The 23,749-nt window shown below is 42.7% G+C and overlaps 1 protein-coding gene across 12 annotated transcripts in view; it reads right to left on the bottom strand.

Annotated features, from left to right (window-relative positions):
- The window catches only part of si (sucrase-isomaltase (alpha-glucosidase)), a 243,278-nt gene that overhangs the window by 88,777 nt on the left and 130,752 nt on the right, over positions 1 to 23,749 (bottom strand). For all 12 annotated transcript variants that reach the window (XM_041216425.1, XM_041216411.1, XM_041216418.1 and 9 more), the window contains 6 exons: positions 22,784 to 22,840; positions 21,728 to 21,852; positions 21,520 to 21,608; positions 18,222 to 18,271; positions 11,217 to 11,390; positions 9,653 to 9,796 (listed from right to left, as the gene is read on the bottom strand). In XM_041216425.1, the coding sequence (XP_041072359.1) occupies positions 9,653 to 9,796; positions 11,217 to 11,390; positions 18,222 to 18,271; positions 21,520 to 21,608; positions 21,728 to 21,852; positions 22,784 to 22,840 (639 nt within the window). The remainder of the gene's footprint in view (positions 1 to 9,652; positions 9,797 to 11,216; positions 11,391 to 18,221; positions 18,272 to 21,519; positions 21,609 to 21,727; positions 21,853 to 22,783; positions 22,841 to 23,749) is intronic.

Below are 23,749 nucleotides of genomic sequence, written 5' to 3'. Positions count from 1 at the left end.
TAGGTTTTTCAATTCTGCATTAGTGTCCCTGGTGCAGGTGGCAGAGAGTAGGAAGTAAATTCTGTGCACCCCGCCCTCTCAAAGGGCAGAAAAGCTTTCAGGCAATTTTCAAGGCTCCTTTGACAGCATCTTCTAAACACACGACTACTACCATCTAGAGAGACAAGGGCAGCAGATAGATGGGAACACCAGCACCTGGAAGTTCCCCTCCAAGTCATTCACCATCTCGATTTGGAAATATATCGCCATTCCTTCACTGTCACTGGGTCAAAATCCTGGAACTCCCTTCCTAACAGCACTGTGGGTGTACCTACACCACATGGACTGCAGTGGTTCAAGGCGGCAGCTCACCACCACCTTCTCAAGGGAAACTAGGGATGGGCAATAAATACTGGCCCAGCCAGCAAAGCCCACATCCTGTGGATGAATTAAAAAAAAACTCCACTGCTACTGGGAGCAGGTTACAGAAGGGGTCAGGTGCAATGCTATAACCTCACCAGAATTGCCAAGGCATATTGCTCTCTTACTCTCTGCTCACAATTTCACCTCCTGTAGCCACCTACTCACAACACTCCCCTCCCCTACCTTCCCTCTTTCTATGAAATCACAGCATCATTCTTCATTTGACCTTCTTTTCCTCATACCCATATACTCACCTGTATTTCAACCATCACTGTCCTAAGCTCGCATCTTATACATCACATACCAACTTTTCCACCAAGACAGGCAGATTCTCTAATCACCTCACAAGACCCAGCAACAGATGCCCTTCTTTGTTTTATGAGAAGTTTATGCAAAACCCCAGACAGCTGCTGAAGAATCATTCTTCTCAGTACCTTGAGTTGGTTGGTGAGTTTATCATATGGTGATTCTTTTTTAAAATTCTTTTATGGGATACGACAGTCACTGGCTTGGCCAGAATTTGTTGTCCATCCCTAATTACCCTTGAGAAGGTGGTGGTGAGCCACATTCTTGAACGGCTGCAGTGCATGTGGTGCTGGCACACCCACAGTGCTGTTAGGAGGGAGTTCCAGGATTTTGACCCAGAGACAGTGAAGGAATGGCGATATATTTCCAAGTAAGGATGGTGAGTGGCTTCAAGGGAAGCTTCCAGGCAATGCTATTCCAATGCATCTGCTGCTCTTGTCCTTCTAGGTGCTAGAGTTCATGGGTTGGAAGGTGCTGTTGAAGGTGCCTCGGTGAGTTGCTACTACAGTGCACCTCATATCTGGTTCACACTGCTGCTACTGTGTGTCGGTGGCGAAGTAAGTGACCGTTTAAGATGGTGGATGGTGTTTCATCTTGAGTTCAGGGTCTAGATAGGTTTCTTTAGGGTTTGCCTGTTACCCTAAGAATGCTACCTGTTATTTGTAAATACTTTTCTTATTTCTTTACAGATGTGTACGTCTCAGTACTCTGCATGAGATTGTACTTTTGCTTCCTACCAGATTTTGAGTTACTTAATCATGTGACATTGCATCACAGTTACATTATAGGTACATCAGTATCAGGTGTTCCTGTTCCTGATGTTAACGCTTTACTTTACAGATGGGGTGCCAATCGTTGCAGACTGCTTTGTTCTGGATGGCATTGAGCTTCTTGAGTGTTGTTCGCATTGCATTCATACAGACAAGTGACTTGTGGCTTGTTGATGGTGGATAAGCTTTGGGGAGTCAGGAGGTGAGCTAGGCACCTTACATTTCTCATTCTCTGACACTGTTTTTGTAGCCCCAGTATTTATATGGCTGGTCCAGTTCAGTTTCTGGTCGACGGTAACCCCCGGGATGTTGATAGTAGGGAAGTCAATGACAGTAATGCTGGAGATGGTTAGGTTCTCTCTTGTTGGAGAAATGTCATTGCTTGTCACTTGTGTGGCGTGAATGTTACTTACCACTTATCAGCCCAAGCCTGAATGTTGTTCTAGCCTTGCTGAATATGGACACCGGCCGCTTCAGTATCTTAGGGAGTTGTGAATGGTACTGATGTTGTGCAATCATCAGCGAGTATCGCACTTCTGACCTTATGATGGAGAGAAGGGTATTAATGAAGCTGAAGGTGATTGTACACCACCATGAGTAACCTCTGAAATTATGTCCTAGGACTGAGATGATTGACCTCCAACAACCACAACCATCTTCCTCTGTGATAAGTATGACTCCCACCAGCGGAGAGTTTTCCTCGATTCCCAGTGACTCCAGTCTTGCTAGGGCTGCTTGATGCCACACTCGGTCAAATGCTGCCATGAAGATGAGGGCAATCACTCTCATCTCACCTCTTGAGTTCAGCTCTTTTGTCAAAATTTGGCTATAATGAGGTCAGGAGTCGAGTGGCCCTGGCAAAACTCAAACTGAGCGTCAGGGAGCAGGTTATTGCTGTTTAAGTGCCACTTGATAACACTGTCCACGAACCCTTCCATCATTTTTCTGAGAGTAGACTGATGGGTCGGAAATTGCCTGGATTGGAATTGTCCTGTTTTTTTTGTGGACAGGACATACCTGGGCAATTTTTCAAATTACCAGGCAGATGCCAGTGTCATAGCTGTGCTGGAACAGTTTGGTTAGGGGTGGGGATAGTTCTGGAGCACAAGTCTTCAGTACTATTGCCAGAATGTTGTCAGGGCCTATAGTCTTTGCAGTGCCTTCAGCTGTTTCTTGATATCACATGGAGTGAATGGAATTGGATAAAGATTGACACCTGGGGACCTCAGGAGTAGGCGAGATGGATCATCCACCCAGCAGTTCCAGCTCAAAATGGCTATAAATACTTCAACCTTTCCTTTTGCACCATTGAGAATGAGGATATTTGTGGATTCTAGTGCTAGGGCACAACAATATCAGAAAATTGTCTTACAATAAGCATAGGATCTTAATGAAGGTTTTTTTCTTAAATAGTTCTAGCCTGCACCTTGGGTGCTTCCGGAGCCACATGATCTAAAGTTCCATGCGGGTACCCAACGGAGCATTTTGGAATCTAAGGCATGGTTTTGCTCCTAAAAGATGGCTGCAGCATCACTGAAACTCTAGGCTGGAATTAGACACACCGTCTTATACATCTTGCTCACAGTTGCGCCTGCTAAATAACATTTTTAAAAAATTTTTCATGGGATGTGGATGTTGCTAGCAAGGCCATCCCTTATTGCCCATCCCTAATTAACTTTGAACTGAATGTTTTGCTAGGCCATTTCAGAGGGCAGTTAAGAGTCATCCACATTGCTGTGGGTCTGGAGTCACATGTAGGCCAGACTGGGTGAGGGTGGCAGATTTCCTCCCCTAACAGTACAGTAGTGAACCAGATGGTGTTTTTCCAACAATCGACAATGGTTGCATGATCACTATTAATGAGGCCAGCTTTTCAATTCCAGCTGATTAATTTAATTTAAATTCCATCAGCTTCCCTGGAAGGATTTGAGCCATTGCAACAGAACATTAGCCTGGGCCTCTGGATTACCAGTCCGATGATATTTCCACTATCCCACCGTGTCAAAATTAACATCAAATTACCATTGATTAAGGTTTATCTCCCTAGTATTTGCTTTTCATTTGTTTGCAATGTATCCTGTACAACTGTTTCAGTTCCATCAGCCAGGACTCAATATAAACACAATATAAGCTCAGCCAGTATAGGCTCTGGTTTTTTGAAGTTGAGGAGCACAATATTCTTAATGTTCTATGCATAGCTCAACCGAACAGTTCATAGATTGGCACATTAGATTTGCTTCATCAGGATCTGGTTAAGAAGTTGGCTAAAACAAATGAAGCAGAGAGGTATACTGTTAAAATGAGCAAGGTTTTGAGTAGACTCCTGCAGAGGTTACTTCTTAGATCTTTGGGGCCTAAATTTAAATTTCTCTCCTCTTTCGGTTGCCACAGGAACTCTATTTCCAATTTGAACCCTAACTCTGTCTGTTAATTTCCATAATGAACCTCACTGCAACACACTGCTTAGAAAATCTTTTCCTTAAATAAACCATTATAATGTGGATTGGCTGACTACCTCGCACAAGTCCTTTGCAAATGACCTTCACTATAATACCTAGCCCTTTACCCTGGTTCTATGTAACCTAAGGTTTCCCATGTTCATTTTGCATACATTTTAACTACTACACTGGGCTCCAGTCCCCTACTTCCATTCCCTCTCCACAGTCTCTAGGCTTTCCCCTGTTCACCTGTCTTCATCCTCACTCCAAAACAAAAACAAAAACAGAAATACCTGGAAAAACTCAGCAGGTCTGGCAGCATTGCTTGAGAAGAGCACAGTTGACGTTTCGAGTCCTCATGACCCTTCAACAGAACTAAGTAAAAATAGGAAAGGGGTGAAATATAAGCTGGTTTAAGGGGGGGTGGAAAGCTGTAGATTGTTCGGGCCTTGTTCCAGCTTCCAACCTGATAGTCGCAAACCTCGGACGGCCCGCTTCTACCTCCTACCCAAAATCCACAAACAGAACTGTCCCGGCAGACTGATTGTGTCAGCCTGTTCCTTCTCCACGGAACTCATCTCTCGCTATCTTGACTCCCTTCTCTCTCCCTTAGTCTAGTCCCTTCCCACCTACATCCGTGATTCCTTTGACACCCTACGTCACATCAACAATTTCCAGTTCCCTGGCCCCAACCGCTTCCTCTTCACTATGGACATCCAATCCCTCTACACCTCCATACCCCACCGGGATGGTCTGGTGGCTCTCTGCTTCTTCCACGAACAGAAGCCCGAACAATCCCCATCCACCACTACTCTCCTCCGTCTGGATGAACTTGTTCTCACACTGAACAATTTCTCCTTTATCTCCTCTCACTTCCTCCAAATAAAAGGTGCGGCTATGGGTACCCGCATGGGCCCCAACTATGCCTGTCTCTTTATGGGATGTGTGGAACATTCTTTGTTCCAGTCCTACTCCAGCCCCCTCCCACAACACATTCTTTGGTGCTGCTTCATGCTCTCGTTGGGACCTGGAAAAATTTATTAATTTTGCTTCCAATTTCCACCCCTGCATCATTTTCATGTGGTCCATCTCTGACACTTCCCTTCCTTGACCTCCCTGTCTCAATTTCTGGTGATAGACTTTCCACCAATATCCATTACAAGGCTACCGACTCCCACAGCTACCTTGACTACAGCTCCTCACACCCCGCTTCCTGTAAGGACTCCATCCCATTCTCTCAGTTCCTTCGCCTCCGTCACATCTGTTCTGATGATGCCACTTTCAAAAACAGTTCCTCTGACGTGTCCTCCTCCTTCCTTAACCGAGGTTTTCCACCCAGGGTGGTTGAAAGGGCCCTCAACTGTGTCTGGCCCATCTCCCGCGCATCCGCCCTCACACCTCCTCCCTCCCAGAAACATGATAGGGTCCCCCTTGTCCTCACTTATCACCCCACCAGCCTCCGCATTCAAAGGATCATCCTCTGCCATTTCCACCAACTGCAGCATGCTGCCACCACCAAACACAATTTTCCTTCACCACCCCTTGTGGCATTCCATAGGGATTGTTCCCTCCACGACCCCCTGGTCCACTCCTCCATCACCCCCTACACCTTAAACCCCTCCCACAGCACCTTCCCATGCAACAGCAGAAGATGCAACACATGCCCCTTCACTTCCCCTCTCCTCACTGTCTAAGGGCCCAAACACTCTTTTCAAGTAAAGCAGCATTTCACTTGCACTTCTCTCAATTTAGTCTACTGCATTCGTTGCTCCCAATGCGGCTTCCTCTACATTGGAGAGACCAAACGCAGACTGGGTGACCGCTTTGCAGAACACCTTTGGTCTGTCCGCAAGCATTACCCAGACCTCCTGTTGCTTGCCATTTCAACATACCACCCTGCTCTCATGCCCACATGTCCGTGCTTGGCTTGCTGCATTGTTCCAGTGAAGCTCAACGCAAACTGGAGGAACAGCACCTCATCTTCCGACTAGGCACTTTACAGCCTTCCGGACTGAATATTGATTTCAACAATTTTAGGTCATGAACTCTCTCCTCCGTCCCCACCCCCTTTCCGTTTTTTCCCCCATATTTTTGCTTTTTCCAATAATTTATATAAGTTTTGCTTTTCCCACCTATTTCCATTATTTTTAAATATATTTCCATCCATTGTTTTATCTCCACCTTTTAGTCTTTTTAATATTCCTTCACCCCATCCCAGCCCCACTAGGGCTATCTGTACCTTGTTTGTTCTGCTTTCTACCCTTAATTAGCACATTCCTTTAGATAATATCACCACCTTCAACACCTCCTTGTTCTTTTGTCTGTGACATCTTTTGGTTATCTCCCCCTATCACTGGCCCTTTACCTAGCTCTTCTTGTCCCAACACCCCCTCTTAAACCAGCTTATAATTCACCCCTTTCCTATTTTTACTTAGTTCTGCTGAAGGGTCATGAGGACTCGAAACATCAACTGTGCTCTTCTCCACCGATGCTGCCAGACCTGCTGAGTTTTTCCAGGTATTTCTGTTTTTGTTTTGGATTTCCAGCATTCGCAGTTCTTTGCTTTTATTTTTGCTTTCATCCTCACTTCCCCTCACCCCTCAACCATGCACCTATTCACATTCTCCAGCTCCACCACTCCACCCCAACTGCCTCAACTTCTGCACCTGTTTATCTTCCCACCTAGCCTTCCCTTGGGGTTAAATTCTCTCACTGCGTCCTAATCCAACTATCATCCATTATCCCTCCTGACAATACTGCTGGGATATTAATCATGCTCTATATCCTCCTCCACAACATTTGCTCCATGAAGAATTAGAATCTTGCGATTCATAACTTCATCGTGAGTGATTTTATTGATCTCCTGACACTGACAGAATCTAGCCTTTGGATGACAATTCCTTCCCAGTTACTGAAGCCTCCCATCCTGACCATACATTCCATCCCCACCCAAATTGCTGTGATCAAGGCACAAACCACTTTGTCAAATCCTGCCTTGGCTTCTCCCCTTACATATGTGACATCTTATCTTCTTTCAAGGGCCCATATACCACATTTCTCTTTCATACCTCCTGCTTCTCATTTCAAAGCATATCATGCTTTTATGAGCCACGTTAACATTCTCACAAGATATACTCCCTCAACACCAAGCAACTCCTTATCTTCAGTGCCTCCTCCTACATTTAAACACCTCAGCCCTTCTTCCCAAATTTCTCTGTGCATGTTATCACTATTTCATACACCAATAATCACCCCGCATCCATATCCACACCTTGTCATTTCAAGAGGCCTCACAGCCTTTGAGGTCTCAATCACTGGTGGCTACTTCTGACTGATTCTTTGTCCCCTTCTTCACCCATAGTCCCATAACCTCCCATAATCACAGTTTTCCTCATTTACCAACAGAAAAAAAACTTTTCCCAAGCTTCCTTACTAGTTCATCATCGAACCCCAATTCCCCATCTCATTTCCTCCAATTGCCATGACACAAGGGCCACCGCCCATTTGCTTAATTAATACTTCACCATTCCACATCTCCAATGCTACTTGCTCACAATACAGTCGCCATTTTAATGCCCTCAAATCTGACAGCTGCAAAACTCAACAAATATGGCATACAACTTATCTTGTAAATCATCAAAGATTCGGTCTGACCATATGGTTAACTTCCATATGCACACAAGTGACAACCAGCTCTAGCTTTCTATCATCACTCTGGATTCAACATTCACCATCATGCTTTGAGACCATCAGTCTTATATCAAGTCATGGAAGAGTTGTAACTTCCTTCAAGTGATCAATGAAAAGATCAAAACGATTAGTACTTGCTTTTGCAATAAAATCCTCTCCCTTAATGCCAATGATTTCATCCACTTCCCCAGCCATTCACTCATGTTTAAGGAGACAATCCAGAATCATGGCACTCTGGTTAAACCAGAGCTGAGCTTCAATCCTCACACCCTGTTGTTCACAAAGATCACTTATTTCTACCTTCATAATATTTCTGCTAACAACCCTATTCACATTTGTATTACCTTTAGTTTTTTTTATTCTTTCATAGGATGTGGGCATCACTGGCTAGGCGAGCATATATTGCCCATCCCAAATTGCCCTTCAGAAGGTGATGGTGTGGGATCATATAACTCTGAAGACTACCCCAGAATGTATCATTGAAGCCTCTGTTGCCCTGTTTCTCTCTAAGTAAAAAGCGGCCACCAACTCAGAATACAAAAATACAAATGAGGACCCTGTATCCATACAATGTTGTTCACACTGACTTCCACACCCCCGCCATTTTTAGTACCAAAGAGAGCAATTGCCTAAATAAAATGGGAATTCGTTGTTGTTTGAATGTAGGGAATGGTGAACATCTAGAACAGTGCTGAAACTGGTCAAGTGGTCATAATTTCTCCATTGCTCTGACTATAGTGCTGCTGACAGTGTCTTTGCATTCTTTGTGGCCATGCCCTCTACAACAGATCTCACTAAGATCTTAACTGTTCTCTTCAAGGGAGGGAACAAGGATCAGACAAAAAAATTAGCTCTCTTCATGGTTTTCTGTTCCTGTGCAATGTGAGCATTCTCCTCCAAAGGAGGTAAGGCAAGTCAATAGTGCAGGGGAGCAGGCGTGGATGTGCTAATATTGCGGTAACAAAAATGTTTTGACCATTTCATTCAGTGACCAGTAGAATTCACTTTGTACCTGGAGTTTGTGGAGGATACTCTAACAAGACTGTTGGCATGCACATCTCTGAGAAAAGGTACCAACATCAGGATTTAGGTGATTGTGTCACTGTACTCATTTTTCTCATCAAACTGCTTTTAGCATTGAATCCATGAGTGGAGCATCACACTTCCGCAGCTGATCTCATGAGAAACCTCCAACCATGCCTTCTTTGTTTCACCAGCAGGCTCCTTCCTCCTGCAAGTAGGGAAGAATATCCCCCATGGGCCCTTACAACTCCTGGCAACACAATCGTGGAGATGTCACTAAAATGAGGCACAGCCATTGAACAGGTGGAGTCCATTCTATCAAGTTCTTCTGTTCTGTTGCCAACTCCAAAATCCATCAAATTTCATGTCTTTTGTGTCTCTTTAAATACTGGAGTTGAAACCAACCCATTTGGTTTGTCATCACACACACTCAAGCTAATTGGTCAGAAAATCCAATAATAATATGGTAATGCAGTTGCTGGATTTAAAAGGGACCAACAGACATGGGGCACTTACTTTCAGGTTTCTTGTGCACTTCTGGATTTCCCCACTTCCAGCAGGTCGCCAACTTAAAGTTGGGGCCATGTTTGTCACTGCAAGTTTTTCCTTGCTAAACTATATGTCAGTTATTATCTGATATTGAAGACAGCTGATAACCTTGACTGCCACTGGTTCTGTCATTCCTGGAGTGGAAATTGTCTGAAGGTGCTTATGTAGAAGTGGGTACAACTCTACAACTGTTCCCATACTCACACAGAGTCTACAGAAGCAGTTCATCTGGCTGTCGATAAGAATTCTTTAATGTTGCATGCAGTTTTGAGCTGGCTGGAATGTAATCAATAATGGGAAATTTTCCTCATAACTGATGATGTTAAGTATAAAACTGAATCTTAAAAATAATTTCTAAATATGTGCACACACACAATATATACAACTGTGTGTGTGCGTTTATGTATGTGTGTGTATATATTAAATAAACTAACATTTTCTCTCAAAGCAATTTTCTGCTTTTGCATTACTTACAACCCATTTGCAACCTCGCTCTATACAGGCAGCTTCATTTGCATTTTCTTCAGGGTGACAGTCAATCTTCTCAAATACTAAAGAATTCCATTGTACTGAATATGATTCTCCTAGTTCTAGTTGAAGACCTGTCAGCTGAGCAACCTATACAAAGAAAAACACAAGGGTCACTTAAGAATTCCAATTACAATAGTTCAATTTTTCAGTATTATTACCAATAATAGTTTTAAAGCATAAACTTCATCCAGTATCTAGAGTTTCTCTTGTGTTTGAGAGTTCTATTATCTTAGATTTTGAGCAGGGATTTTCCTCTGAATTAGCATCCATTTTTGAAGTTTCTAGATAGGCAGGAATGGAAATGTGTCCATAAATTATTCTGTTGGTTCTTCAGCTTTTCGATCTTTCCACTGGAAATGGTGTCTGCCCGTATTTGGGTGGAGCACACGCAAATCGCCAGATATTAGCAGGAGAGTTTTAACTGATGGATTTCTAGTCATTAGCAACCTTAGTAACATTGGATATCAAGAACATCATTGCAATCTGTCATCCAGTGCTATTAAGGTGTGGGAGAGGGATGGCCAGCTTAGAATTTAAATGCCTGTCAGGCTCAGTTCAATCAATCACATGAACGGAAATGACAAAGTTTTTCAATTATTTTCTGCTTTACATGGTACCATTGATCACAACAACTTTCCTCCCCCCACTGAACATACGCGGCCCAGAAAATGCAGCTGGGTGCCCACCACCAACGTTCAAATTAATCTGTCTCTGGAGCACACAGGTGGGCAGAAATTCCATCCTAATGTTTTCCTAACAGGAATTCTTGTCACAGTGAAAAACCTAATCAACTAAAAAAATGTAATCCATTTAATTTTAATATAAATATACCTAGTGTAGCTATAAAGCCGTGACTGGTTGCAGTAACAATTAATTTCTTACTTGTGTTATGGTTCCATGAATTTTATCATTAAAAGGCAGTCGGTCAACATCATCAAATAAAACAAAGTAATTGATAAAGGCATTGTTTATGACAATCATTATCAGATTAAAGAATGTTATGAAAGGTTGCACTCCAGATTAACCTCTCAATACAGGATATGGTCTGACAAAGAAAAAAGGCTCAATTTTACAGGAAAATACTAATAGTTCAGAAACAATGTCCAAAGATATGTGCATCTTTCTCTTTATCACATTCAAGCAATGAGCAACAATGAAATCTATGGGATCTTGCTTTGCAAATAAGAAGTATCACTCAAAGATCTTTGAAAGTATTTTGATGTGATCACCTTCTCCCACAAGACAGTCTTATCTTAATTCTGATTCATGCATACATTAGATTCAAAGCTTGAGATCAAAGTTAATCCTGGAATCAGTTAGCTCTGCTACAAATAAGATGTAAAGGAGAAGCATGAATTAACATATTTTTTGACAACTAAGTGTTATAGGTTAAAAGAAAATACAGTTGTTCAGACTGAGTAACACAGAATGGGACAGTTAAAGCTCAATGAATATTGGATGTACTTAATTAAAGAAACAATTATTCAGATAAGAAAGTTTCCATTACCTTAGTCTTTGCATTATAATTGATATTTTCTGGTGATAAAGTTGTGACACCTTGTCCATGTTTCACAATGACAGATGCCAGAGCATTCTTGATGCCAAAGATCCTTATTTCTCCAAATTTAAGGTTGTTTGGGTCAATGTATCCTCTTTTTAGTACTTTAATATCCAAAAGATTCTAAAAAAACCCCACAAAATTTCATTAAGTGTTTGAAACAAATTCCATGATTTGTTTTCCCCTGGTAGTGTTGACACTAATCATGCAAATAAAGTTCATATTGGTCCAAATTATGTCACATCTTGGCCTTGTGCATATATCATTTGCCCAAAGCAATGAATTTGCTATCCACTAACAAAGCAACCAAAGAGCAAACTTTGAAGGGCCGAAAAGCGTTTAATGCAGATAGTCTCACCATAATGGTCCAGTTTTTGCTGCAGCAGGGCAATTAATGGTATCTGCTGTTAGTTAGACCTGCCCTTGAAATGGTACAGGTTTTCGTTTGGCAAGTTGCTTGCAGTGTGAGCTGATAACGGCAACACGTGGGAGCACCTGGAATCTAAGTGAATAGGGCAAACGACCACGCATAGAAACAGAAGGAGGTCAATCTCCAGTCTTAAAAAGACAGTCTTAAAAAGAACTATGCAACCTAGGAACAACACTTCATCTTTTGATTAGTCACTTTGTGGTATTCAGGGCTCAACACTGAGTTCAAAGATTTCAAACCATGATCTTTGCTCCATTTTGTTTCATTTCCTTTGGTTGTTTTCTTTTTTTTTCAATCTGTAGCACACCTGCTCTCAGCACATCTTAGACCCGGATTTTCCACGAAGCAGCACTCACTGTCAGATTGTCACTCTGACTATTTTTCTCTGCCCTGATGCAGCCTCCGCATTTCTGGCTGGGTCTTCTAAGCTTGGCTTCTCTGGAAATCCAGAGCATACGGTCCATTGGAAAATTCCATCGCAGTAGAGTAGCATCAGAGGGAAAGGCTAGACACACCCCCTTTTCATGGCACTAGGGAAGATGGTGGTGTAATGGTAATGTCAGCCACAGGCTAATATTCTGAGGTCATGGGTTCAAATCCCACCATCGCAGCTGGTGGAATTTAAACTCAATTAATAAATCTGGAATTGAAAGCTAATCTCAGTGATGGTGACCATGAAACTATTATCGATTGTCTTAAAAACCCATCTGGTTCACTAATGTCCTTTAGGGAAGGAAATCTGCCATCTTTACCTGGTCTGACCTACAAAAACTCCAGACCCACAGCAATGTGGTTGACTGTTAACTGCCCTCTGTTCAAGTGCAATTAGGGATGGGCAACAAATGCTGGTCTTGCCAGCGATCCCACATCCAATGAAGAATAAACAAAGACAGGTGCACTAAGGTAAGGCTAAATGATCAGTGTGAATGCTAGTGAATATGTGAGTGAATGAATGAATGAATAGGTAGGGTGGTAAGCGGGTTAATGGGTAGTGTGGTAGGGTGACACGTGGGTAGGCTTAGCCTTTAGCTGGGTGAGGTTGACAAGACGGATAGTCCGGGGTGTCAGGGTGGGTAGTTGGAAGGGTCAGAAAGGATAGTCAGGGCATCGGGGGGAGGATAGTTGTGGAGGGTCGAAGGGCATAGTCACAGGGCAGAGGGTGGCCGGGGGGGGGGGGGGGGGGGGGGGAGTTGAGGGCCAATGTGAGTGATTGGGGAGTTTAGTTCTGTAGTTACCCAGGAGTTAAGACTGGGACTTTTCTGTCTAACATTTCCTGGGTAACTATTCAGGCAAGTATGTCAGAACTGTTTGAAGTCTCTGATTCTAACTCAAGAGTTGGAGACTTTTGTGGAGGATCCCAGGGACCAGTGTAATTGCCCATCGGAAGTTCAAACTTCCTGGGAACTTCCCAAAGAGATCAGCACGTTGGTTCTTCCGCAGAGTCCCAACATGCATCTTGGGTTATATGTCCAGTCTCTGACGATCCAGAGATCTGGGCCTTTCTTCCTTTGTTTCTTATCTCACCCCGTCACCATTCCCTTTGGCCCTAGAAGGCAAAGTCTTCTATCATTCAATTGCTCCTGACTTCGACCCTATCACAGACCTTCCTTTTGTCCTTGGCCCACTCACCCTTTGCTCAAAACCTATCACATTTCTATCTTTTCCCAGTTCTGATAAAATTCACAGGTGAAACATTAACTCCGTTTCTCTCTCCATAGATGCTGCCGTCACCCGCTGAGTGTTTCCAGCATTTTCTGTTTTTCTAACATACAGCCGAGTCCTACCTTCCAGTTCATGGTTTGTAGCCCTCTATGTTATGACACTCAAGTGCAAATCCAGTTTTTTTTTTAGAATGGGATGAGCGTTTCTGCCCCTTCTCCCTTCAGATAATGAGCTTCAGACTTCCACTGCCTTCTGGGTGAAAAAGATTTTTCCACAACCTCTCTCTAATGCTTCTGACTGTATTTTAAATCTATGCCTCTTGTTTGTTGACGCCTCTGCTAAGGGAAATAGATCCTTTCTATCCACTCTAACTAGGTCCTCAGAATTTTGTATAACTCAATCAAGTAAATCTCCTCTCAGCTTCTAATTGTTCCAATGAAAATAATCCCAGTCTATCCAATCTTTCATCATAGCTAAAACTCTATTCCTGGCAACATCCTCGTAAATCTCCTCTGTACTCTTTCCAGCGAGAATGTCAAATCAGGTACAGAAAAAGAAATAAGGAGGGGAAAAGAAAGATTGGATTAAGGGAAAGAGAAAAGAGGGACAGAACATAATCTTAAAAATATTAAAAACTTAATTTTTAAAAATCTCTAATAGCTGGAGGAATGATAGTTCACACTTATAATAGTTAAGTTTCGGTGCGAGAGAGAGATTGGTTGGCAGTAATTAACACCTAACATGTTGTTAAAGGGTATTAAGAATTGATAAAGCTCCATTGTCTGTGGCAGGTTTAGTTTGTATCTATTGTGAGATGTTGTTTTCACTAGGCTAATGGAACAGAGGCACAAGTCAGACTGCAACTTTTAGATCTCTTATACATATATCTGCTCCTTAGCCGAAGATGCTGTTCCAGTTGTGCATAAATAATGGTGAGCACCGTTAGCCTCACTGTTACATTGACAGTAACATCTGGCCTAAAATGCATACAAATAAGTGTGCCAATCTGATTTTTGATCCAAATGTTTCTCTTTTTTTTGCCTACAAATAATCCATTAAGTATTCTGACAGAAACAAGTAAATCCTCCCCATGCTATCAGGACCAGAAATTAGATGGCATAATTTGCCAATCATTTGAAATGAGTGACTTTCAGTTGTTTTATGTTTTACTAAGAAGGTTTGACACTTAAACTATGTTTTTCTTTGCTACAACTTGTACTAGTTCATCTTAGCTCCAATTCAGCAATGCCAGAGAAAAAGTGACATGATATCTCTGACAGCCCAAAACCCACAATACCAGAGCGATGAACTGGTCCTGGTGGATCTGATAAGGCTAGACCACAACTCCTTTTTTAACTGGCTTTCTGTACAGCTTGAGTTTTACTTTGGGAGTTTAATGAGGAGCTCCTTCAGAATTGCGTGCAGGAAGCTGCTTCCCACCATAAAAGTAAGCTGCCACTTAAAGTTAAATCATGTTGGCCTAGGTCTTCCAGTCTCCAGATCATTTTTGACCAGACGCACAACACAAGATGAGCGTAAGCACCCCGTAGAAGTCCCGACACACTGACCTCCGTGGGCATTTCCAGGAAATTTGAACTTCCGGGAAGTTTGAACTTCCGGCTGGAAATTCCCCTCCTCCCTGGGATCCTCCGCAAAAGGCTCCGACTCTGAGGGCAAGATTTTCCAGCCCCACTCATCACGGTATTGTCCAGTCCTGCCGAAAGTCAATGGCGTTTTGGCTGAGCTGCCGAATCTCCCGCAGCAGGCCCTGCCACGATGTAGCCGGAAAATCCCAGCCTGAGTTTCAGTCGGAGAGTTTGGACAATTCCAATATACTTACCTGGATAGTTATCCAGGAAATGATAGATAGGAAAATAATAATCTAACTTCTAACTGACCCCAAATCATTCACACTGACTGCCCCTCGATCCCCTGACCACCCTCTGACACCCCCCGACTACCTTTCTGTTCGTCTTGACTACCCCCCGACCAACCCACCGACCCTACCACCCCTCCCAACCACGTTAATCTCTGACCACCCGACTACCACTCTCCACCTGACTCGACTACCCTCCAAGACCTGATTACCCCCCACCACCTGACTACCACCCCAACCTGACATGATGAGCCAGCTACCACCCTACCCACCTGCCACCCTACCCACTGCCACCTCACCCACCTACCATCCCACCCACTTACCTCTAACTCACCCACCTACCCACACTACTAACCGACCAGTTCACTCATTCATCCATTCAACTATTCACCCATTCACTGACATTCACAATGGACATTTAAACTTACAGCAGCCAGTGCCGTGAAAATGGGGCATGTCCAGCCTTCCACCAACACTACTCCACTGAGATGGAACTTTCTAATGGACTGTACGCTCCACTTTTCCGGAGAAGCCGGGCTCGGAAGACTCAGCCAGAAATGTGAAGCTGCATCGAGGTGCAGAAAAGTAGAGTCAGAGTGGCAATCCAACGTTGGTTGCCACTTCATGGAAGATCTGGGCAGATATATATGGGAATAAAAATACTGCAGCCTTTTTAAAAGGTTGAACAATGGTTCACCCACATTTTCAATCTTTGGAAACGCTGATTGGAGAGAATAGATGTCAGGTGAAATTTGAGAGGATGGACAGTATAACATGAAAGCGTGATCAGAGGAGGTGTTTGATAGGTGTGAAGAAGTTGCTTGTCTTGACTCTTCTGAGCATCCTTCCCACAAGATGATAGGACAGCATGCCTGTGATGGCAGCCTGGATGTATTACTGTCAAAAATACTTCTTGGATATGGGAACAGATGCAGGAAAAAATTGCATACATTAAGGGAAAGTCACAGTACGGATAGAGAATTGGCTCAGTGACAGGAAGAAAAGGGTGGTAGTTAGCGAACGTTTCTGAGACTGGGAGATGTAGTTTGCACTTGTCTTATTCAAGGGTTAGTTTTAGGTCCATTACTCATTGCAAATTTTTATTAATGATCTAAACTCGGGTCCAGGGAGCAGGATTATAAAGTTTGCAGATGATAAAGGATCTTGGAAACTCACTAGGTAGTGATGAGGATAATGGTAGACTTCAGGATGACATTGACAGAATGATAAAATGGGCAAAAGCATAGCAAACGGAGTTCAACACGCAGAAGTGATGTATTTAGGGAGAATAATATGAAAAGACAGTATACTACATATGGCACGACAAGTTGATAAGGTGGTACAAAGAAAGCACGTGGGTTACTTGAATCTATATGTAGACTAATAGAATATAAAAGTAGAGGTCATGATAGAATTTTATAAGTCACTAGTTAGGTCTCAGCTGGAGATTTGTGGACAATTCTGGGCATCATACATCAGGAGAGATGTAAAGACCTTAGAAAAAGTTCAGAGGTGGTTTGTCAGAATATTCCCAGGGACGAGGGGCTTCAGTTATGAATTGGAAAAGTTAGTATATTCTCTTTGGAGAGGTAACCTCATAGAGGTTATCAAGAATATGAGAGGTTTTGATAGAGTGGAAAGAGAAAAACTATTCCTTCTGGCGAGTATGTCAATAGCCAGGGGCTATAGACTTAAAATCATTGGCAAAGGTTATAAAAGAGAGATGAGGAGAAATATTTTCATTCAGAGATTTGTTGGGATCTGTAATTCAATACTGGAAAAGATGGTGGAAGCTGATTCCATAAATAATTTTAAAAGTGGGTTGGCCATGTACTTGAGCATCAGGAACTTACAGAGTTATGAGGTGGAATCTTACAGCCCCGTTTTGGTGGGGCTGTAAAATGCGGCAAGCCATTCAAAAGTCCATTGACTTTGGTGGGACTGTAAAATCCTGCCTATGGATATAAGGTGGAGGTGTGGGATTAAGTATGACTACCCTTTCAAAAACCAGTACAAGGATGACAGGCTGAATGTCCTCCTCCTATGCTGTATGATTCAGTGATGCCACAATACTGTGATTAAGGAAACCAGAAAAATAAGACGAGCCAGATAACTGGTACATGCCACCCATTGCAGCCTGCCAGCTTGTATCCCATTTGCAGCACACCAGTGCTAAACTCTCACACCAGCCGACAGCTCTTATGGTGCATCTTGACTGCATACCTACACCCAAGCAGGGCACATAGTCAAGATGCAAAGTACAATTAAAAGCCATGCCACACTCACATCCTCCAAAGATTTCAGGTTAAACCTGGATTAAATCTGGGCTTGCTCCTGTTCATCTCACTGAAATAAGATAATTTCCAGTCCAATACTTTCATATTGGGCTATTTTTATTTGGCATTTCTTTTCCTTTATCTGTTTCCATGTAAACCTACTGAAGTCATTATTACTATTACCTAACTGTTCTCCTACCTTAAGATAATTTATTTGTCCTGCATTATTATTTGCAACCAGATCTAAAGCTGCATCCCTCCTTATAAAAATATGTAACATGATAATGAAGGAAACAGTCTTTGGACACATTCTAAGAGCTTTTATCTACTATGATCACAGGTTTTTGTCTTAAAATACTCTAAATTCCCAAGTATTACAACTCTTTTATTCATGGAAACTTCACTTAATTTCCTGAAAGTTTCATCCTTGATTTCTTTCCAGCCATTGGTTATGTAATGATATAATTTTGATATGGTAATAGTCCCTTACAATATTGGAAAGTAATTGATGAAGATAAAAATGATTGGTCTGAGAATAATTTCCTCACTTTAGCAAGGGTATACTTTTGCAATTTAAAGGGATACATATATTTCTGTAAAAAGACTCAACCAACAATCCGAGAAATGTGGTCCTTGTACAAGTTGAGCAGCAAATTTTGTAATAGAATAACGATTAGAAATTATAATTGAATCAATTTGAAAAAGCTAACCTCTGTAGCTGTAAACTGATAAGCAGTGTAAACTTCATTTTGGAAAGTATCTGAAAGGTAAAATCAGCACAATTTACTGTTCAGCAACACTGCATCAGAAACACCAGTGATAGAGTTGAGGATTTTAAAACCATCAATTAAGAAATATATTTAAAAGCATTCAGGGCTGAGAATGAAGAACAACAATAGGTCACTTCTTCGGGTAACAATTATTGAATTAGCTCACCAGCCATGTGCTAAACAGGTTTGAAACTTCTTTTGAAATGACAATCTGAGTTGAGAAATAAGCTAAATGGCTCAGACAATATATGTAGAAATGATTCTGAATAGTAGGTTAAAAGGGAGTTGGAAGTAGTGTCTCCATCTTTTCAGGCAAAATTGTTATAAATACCTAGGTCACAGCAATATTTGAGAGGTAATTTTTAGTTCTGGGAAGATTAAAGTTAACAATGGAAAATGGGTTAAATGCAACTAAAGCAGTTTGAAGATTAGTACACAAAAGGTTGGGGCCTTGTTGACTTAAGAGGTTAATAGCAAGAAAGGTAAACTCATAAAACAGCAGACGGGCTTACTTAGTTGGAGAATTGGAGGCGAGGGCCAGGATTTTCAGTGCCTGTCAGCATTGACCGTGTTCGATGGTGTGAGCGGACAATAGGGTGAGAAGGCCAAAAATTGGTTTCATGACGTTGTGAAACCAGCTTGCAATTGTTTGCTCCGCCCGCTGACGGCAGGCCGTGTTCCCTGCCATCAGATGTTGGGAACCTCATTGTAATATATCAGCATATCATTGTAAACCAGCCCTTCCCGCTGACATGTTTCACAACAGCATATATAAGGTGTGGACTTGGCGGGCTGCACTTTGCTTAGGACTTCAAAGTTTGTTTGCCTACCTTGCTTCGGGCAGCACTCACAGTCATCAGCTTCACTGGCAGCACCACATCACTTTTAGGGGGGGCTCACGGGCAGGTCTCTACCTGCCAGATCAGCCATATGTAGGTGGCTTTTGAATGGTTGCAGAGCAAGGTTTTGCTTGGTGAAGGGGGAGAAGTGGCCTCAGGCAAGGGAACAGGCTGCAGGACGAGGGCTGTGCTGGGGAAGGAGGGTACCCCAGGGTGTGTGTGGGGGCACACGCTAATCTGTGCAAATGGCCTCAAGATGGTGAGGGCTGAGGAGGCAGTCTCCTGAGGAGATGAGGCCGGTTGGACATGTGTGTGAGAATGGGTGGTGATGTCCTTTGAGCTGGCAGTGAGTGAGATGCCAGTGAATGTGTGAAGAGCTTGAGTGTGAGAGTTTAGAGTGATGAGATGGTCACCATACCCTGGCTGCATGGATGAGATCATTCACCCTCTATTTGTATTCGATGGCCAACCTCTTCTATGCAACATTGGTACTGATCACCATTGCTGTCATCTACCTAGTGGTAATGTAGCTGCCCCTCTTGCAACCAGAGAGGGGTTAAAGGACATCACAGCGGGCTTCCACGGCATCCAAAAGGTGCTTGACTCCTGCAGTCTTCATGCCTTTCAGAGCCATGTCTGCTTTGCTGCAGTCATGGGCTGGAAGAAATGAGCACGGCCATACTTTGAACGTGGTGCCTGGCACAATGAAGCGGCGAGGTGACGGCATGGCAGGCGAATGAGAGCCCGCTCGCCATGGAAACAGCGTGTTTCCCGGGAATGCATAAGTAATGCGGCGGGTTTGAGACGATACAGCATGAAAACCCGCCATCACAACCAGTGGGTAAGGTGGGTAAAACATTGTTTTACTCGCCTTCTACCACACTTAGTACAAATCTGGGACGATTCTGCCCGAGGTGTCCACACTGCTGCCAAAGGAATGCAGCCCAGAGCGTTGTTTTGTTTTGGGAGTTAAAGCTACGATTAATTTCAAAGCATTCAGTAAGCCCTGGAAGATTACATTGTCATGGAAATAGGCTGAGCTTTAACAAGTTCTAGGGTTTCAATTTATGTGTGTTTACTGGAGGAGTGAGTGTTTTATAGCAAGGGAAAAGATGCTGCTGTTAGCAGGCTCCAGGCAGCAGGAGTGTTGCTGTTAGCTGGCTTTGTGTAGTTGGGGCTCAGGAGATGTCCTGGGAAGCTGAGAAGATGGCAGAAGGTCCCTGGCTCCGTGCTGGAAAGGGTTAGGACTCAGATAGGATTGCCAACTATAACTAAATGCATTCTTGGAGGTTTCATCACTTGACTTGTCCCCATATTCTTGCCCTTAGTTGGTTATCCTTGTGACGCACTGTATTCCTACGCCAAATGCAAAGCAAAAAGACCCAATTAGGTGATGCTTGACTGTCAGCCAAACCATCCTTTCCACTTGTTTTCAATATTTTTTATATCTGGTAAAGAGAAGTGTCCAAAGAAAATGACAAAAAAAATAATTTTTTTAATGTCCCAATGATTTTTCTCCAGAGTGGCACACAGCAGTATCCTGGACATTGATCTTCAATTCCTGGAGATTCCAGGCCAATCCTGGAGCGTTGGCATCCCTCGGCTCAGAAGACGACCTGGGAGCCAGTTATAGCTTGGTGTAGCTGGGGAGATTGGAACTTGGTGAAATCCAGGGGTAGTGCCAATCCAGTGAAGCTAGCAGCTATTAAAGAGCTGAAATTGTGCCAGTAAAAAGAGGGTTGAGTGCAGACTCAGGAATCCAGGGGGATGGAGGCTTGGGAGATGAGACTGAAGCCCTGAGAGGTGTGCAGTCATTGAGGCAGTCTGCGTTTGAGTGACTTTTGGAGAGAATTACAAGGCTAGATCTTCAAAGGTGGAGACTGGAATCCCTCATGAGAGAGTGAGTTCCAACAAGTTTGGTTGACTCACAGTGTTTATTGACATCTGGGTGAGTTGCTGAGAAATCCGTGGGATCTGTCTTGGTCAGGTTTGCTATTTAGTGTACAGTGTGGTTTTTCGACCACAGTTTGCCTGTTAATTTATGTGTACCTCATGTTATCCCCAAATGTTAGAGTATAAGATAGATATTGTAATTCGTTTTATCTTTCTGATCTTGTATAATAAAATTTATTTTTGTTTGTTCAAAACCTGTGGAATCTTGTGGCTTTATTCTCTTAGCAGGTGTCTTGAGTCGCAAGCTTTGTCTACTTTAAACAAAATGTTATTGGTCCTTAACCAGATCTTACTAAAAACTTGGGGGTCTAGTCCAGGATCACAACAATATTCTGGAGAAAGTTATTTATTTAATCTGACTTGTGAAAAGGTGTTTAGTGGATAGCCAGTATTCAAAGCAACTGCACATTGTGGATTGTAACATGCTATAACGATTAATACAATACCTCTAGATTCTCCATCATCCCAGAAGAGCTCTCCACTAGCTTTTCCTTTTTCATCAAGAGCGATGAGGAGACCCAGGGGGTTCTTCCGACTAAGTATAAGAATAAAATATTTATTTGATGCAATTCAATGACATGTCATCATCTATGATATTTTAACATAAGTGTGTTAATCATCAGGAAAGCTAAGCATAAATCTGGCTGAACCTACCTATAAAAAGTGGTTTTTGCTGGTTGCTGTGTTGGGAAGATAAATCCACCTCTGACATGAAGTCCCAATTTATCTCCTGGAATATGCATATTCACAAACTGCTTTCGTGAAGATATGGCAACACCCTAATTTAACAATAAATAGCTTTTTTAGACTGTGTGTATGCTGCATTTTGTTATTAATTAGGGTGGCACAGCACTGGAAAATTGAATGAAGCCCAGAAGATTATTAAATATAACATCTGCATCCATGTGTCTTTATCTTTACGTCTAGTGTAAATTCTGTTCTGTAATTAAGATTGGTTATTTTGACCTGAAAGAATAGACATATTTTGTAGTTGATGGACATATCTTAATACAAACTGCTGCACATATGTACATAGTTCTGTCAAAAACAAAATTAAGCAAAACAGATGCTAAGAATATTAGATTCAATTATAAGCACTTGGCAACCATTGAAAGGTCACATGGCTGAATTCTCTGTTGACTCAAGTTAGTAACCTGTTGTTGGGCAAATGTGATGGGCTTTCAGTCAAGCCACTAAGTCCTCATTTTGATAGACAAATTCATGCTGGAGGAGAGAAAAGGTTGGCAGGCAAATATAGTCTACCTGCTTCCTCTCAACTAATTTGATTAGGTGTCCCCCTTCTCTTTAAGAAAATAAGCCAGCATGGAGGCAGCAAAATTAATGTTGGGGAAAGGATGAAAATCTTAAGTCTTTTCTTGCAGTAACTATTATCATTTTCATTGAATATTGGATATCTGGCTCAAAGTATACTTAATCTGTAATAAGTCCGTTTGATGTAACAGGTGGTTAAGAGAAATATTTACTTCTCAAAAATGATAGCACTCATTCAGGTTTGAAAGTTCCCAACAGGAAATTGTGGGCCTGTAGTGTACAAATTGCTATCCATTAATTTAAGTAAATGGAAAATTTGATGCGGTTGAATTACGATTTATTGGACAGTGTTCCTCGTGTGTGCTGTTCCACTGCAGGAGCATTCAACTGTGGAATAAGAATTTATTAACTTCAAAATTGAATTAAAGGGATATTTACTGTTTCGTAATCATACCAAACAGCATCAGGTACGTAGGCAGTGACATTTTCCGTACCCTGAAAATAAAGAAAAGCATGTAAGAAGCATTGGCATAAATTTTAAAATTGCAAAGTGAAATAGGAAAGGCATCATTTTCTTATTGGACTGGCAGCGATCTATTGCCATCAGGCTTCTGGTGTGGCATAATGCTGCACTATTGTTAGCCGCAGGTCTTAACTCACATCTCTGAGGCACAAGGATCTGTGTTCAAGCCCCACCTTAGAGACATGAACATAGGCTGACATTTCAGTGCAGTACTGAGGGAGTGCTGTAAAATCAGAGGTGCCATTTTGCAGATGAAACATCAAACTGATCATAAAAAAATAGACATAGAGCAGAATTTTCCCGTTGGTGTGCAGGGCCAGGCCCCGCACGTCTGCGCGTAAAATGATGTGCGGTGACATTGATCGAGTGTCCTGACATCACTGCGTGCCATCACGATATTTTGTTGGGCGGGCGCGCAATGATGTTCAATGAATGCCCGCCATTAATTAACGGGCCACTTAAGGCCCTTGACTCACCAATCGATGCCGATTTTTCAGCGCCCATGCAATCTTCAGGTTAGCGCATGGGCGCAACGGGCAGGTGGGTAAGAGAGATTTGTATAAACCTCATCCACGGGCGGGATAAGAGGGCTCACTGGGGTCGCAAGTGTGCACTGTCAAGTATTTATTTTTCAAAGTTATTGAAACTTGCCTGTGTGATCTGCAGTACTTTAAAACGCATTCCAGCTGCTTTGTCTGGACTCCTAACCTTCAGGTCAGCAGCGAGTAATCTTTTCTGGACCTGCAGGTTTCAGGAAGCCTTCCCTTAGCCTGAGAATGGGAGCTGAGCTGCCCACTGGAGGCAGCTCCTCTGAAGAGGGAGGGCTAGAAGGGGGAGGAGACCAGGAGTGCACATTCAACCTCCAGGGAGTCACCTTTGGG

The sequence above is a fragment of the Carcharodon carcharias genome, chromosome 2, assembly GCF_017639515.1.
Source record: "Carcharodon carcharias isolate sCarCar2 chromosome 2, sCarCar2.pri, whole genome shotgun sequence".
NCBI lineage: Eukaryota > Metazoa > Chordata > Chondrichthyes > Lamniformes > Lamnidae > Carcharodon > Carcharodon carcharias.
This window is presented reverse-complemented; position numbering and strand designations above follow the sequence as displayed.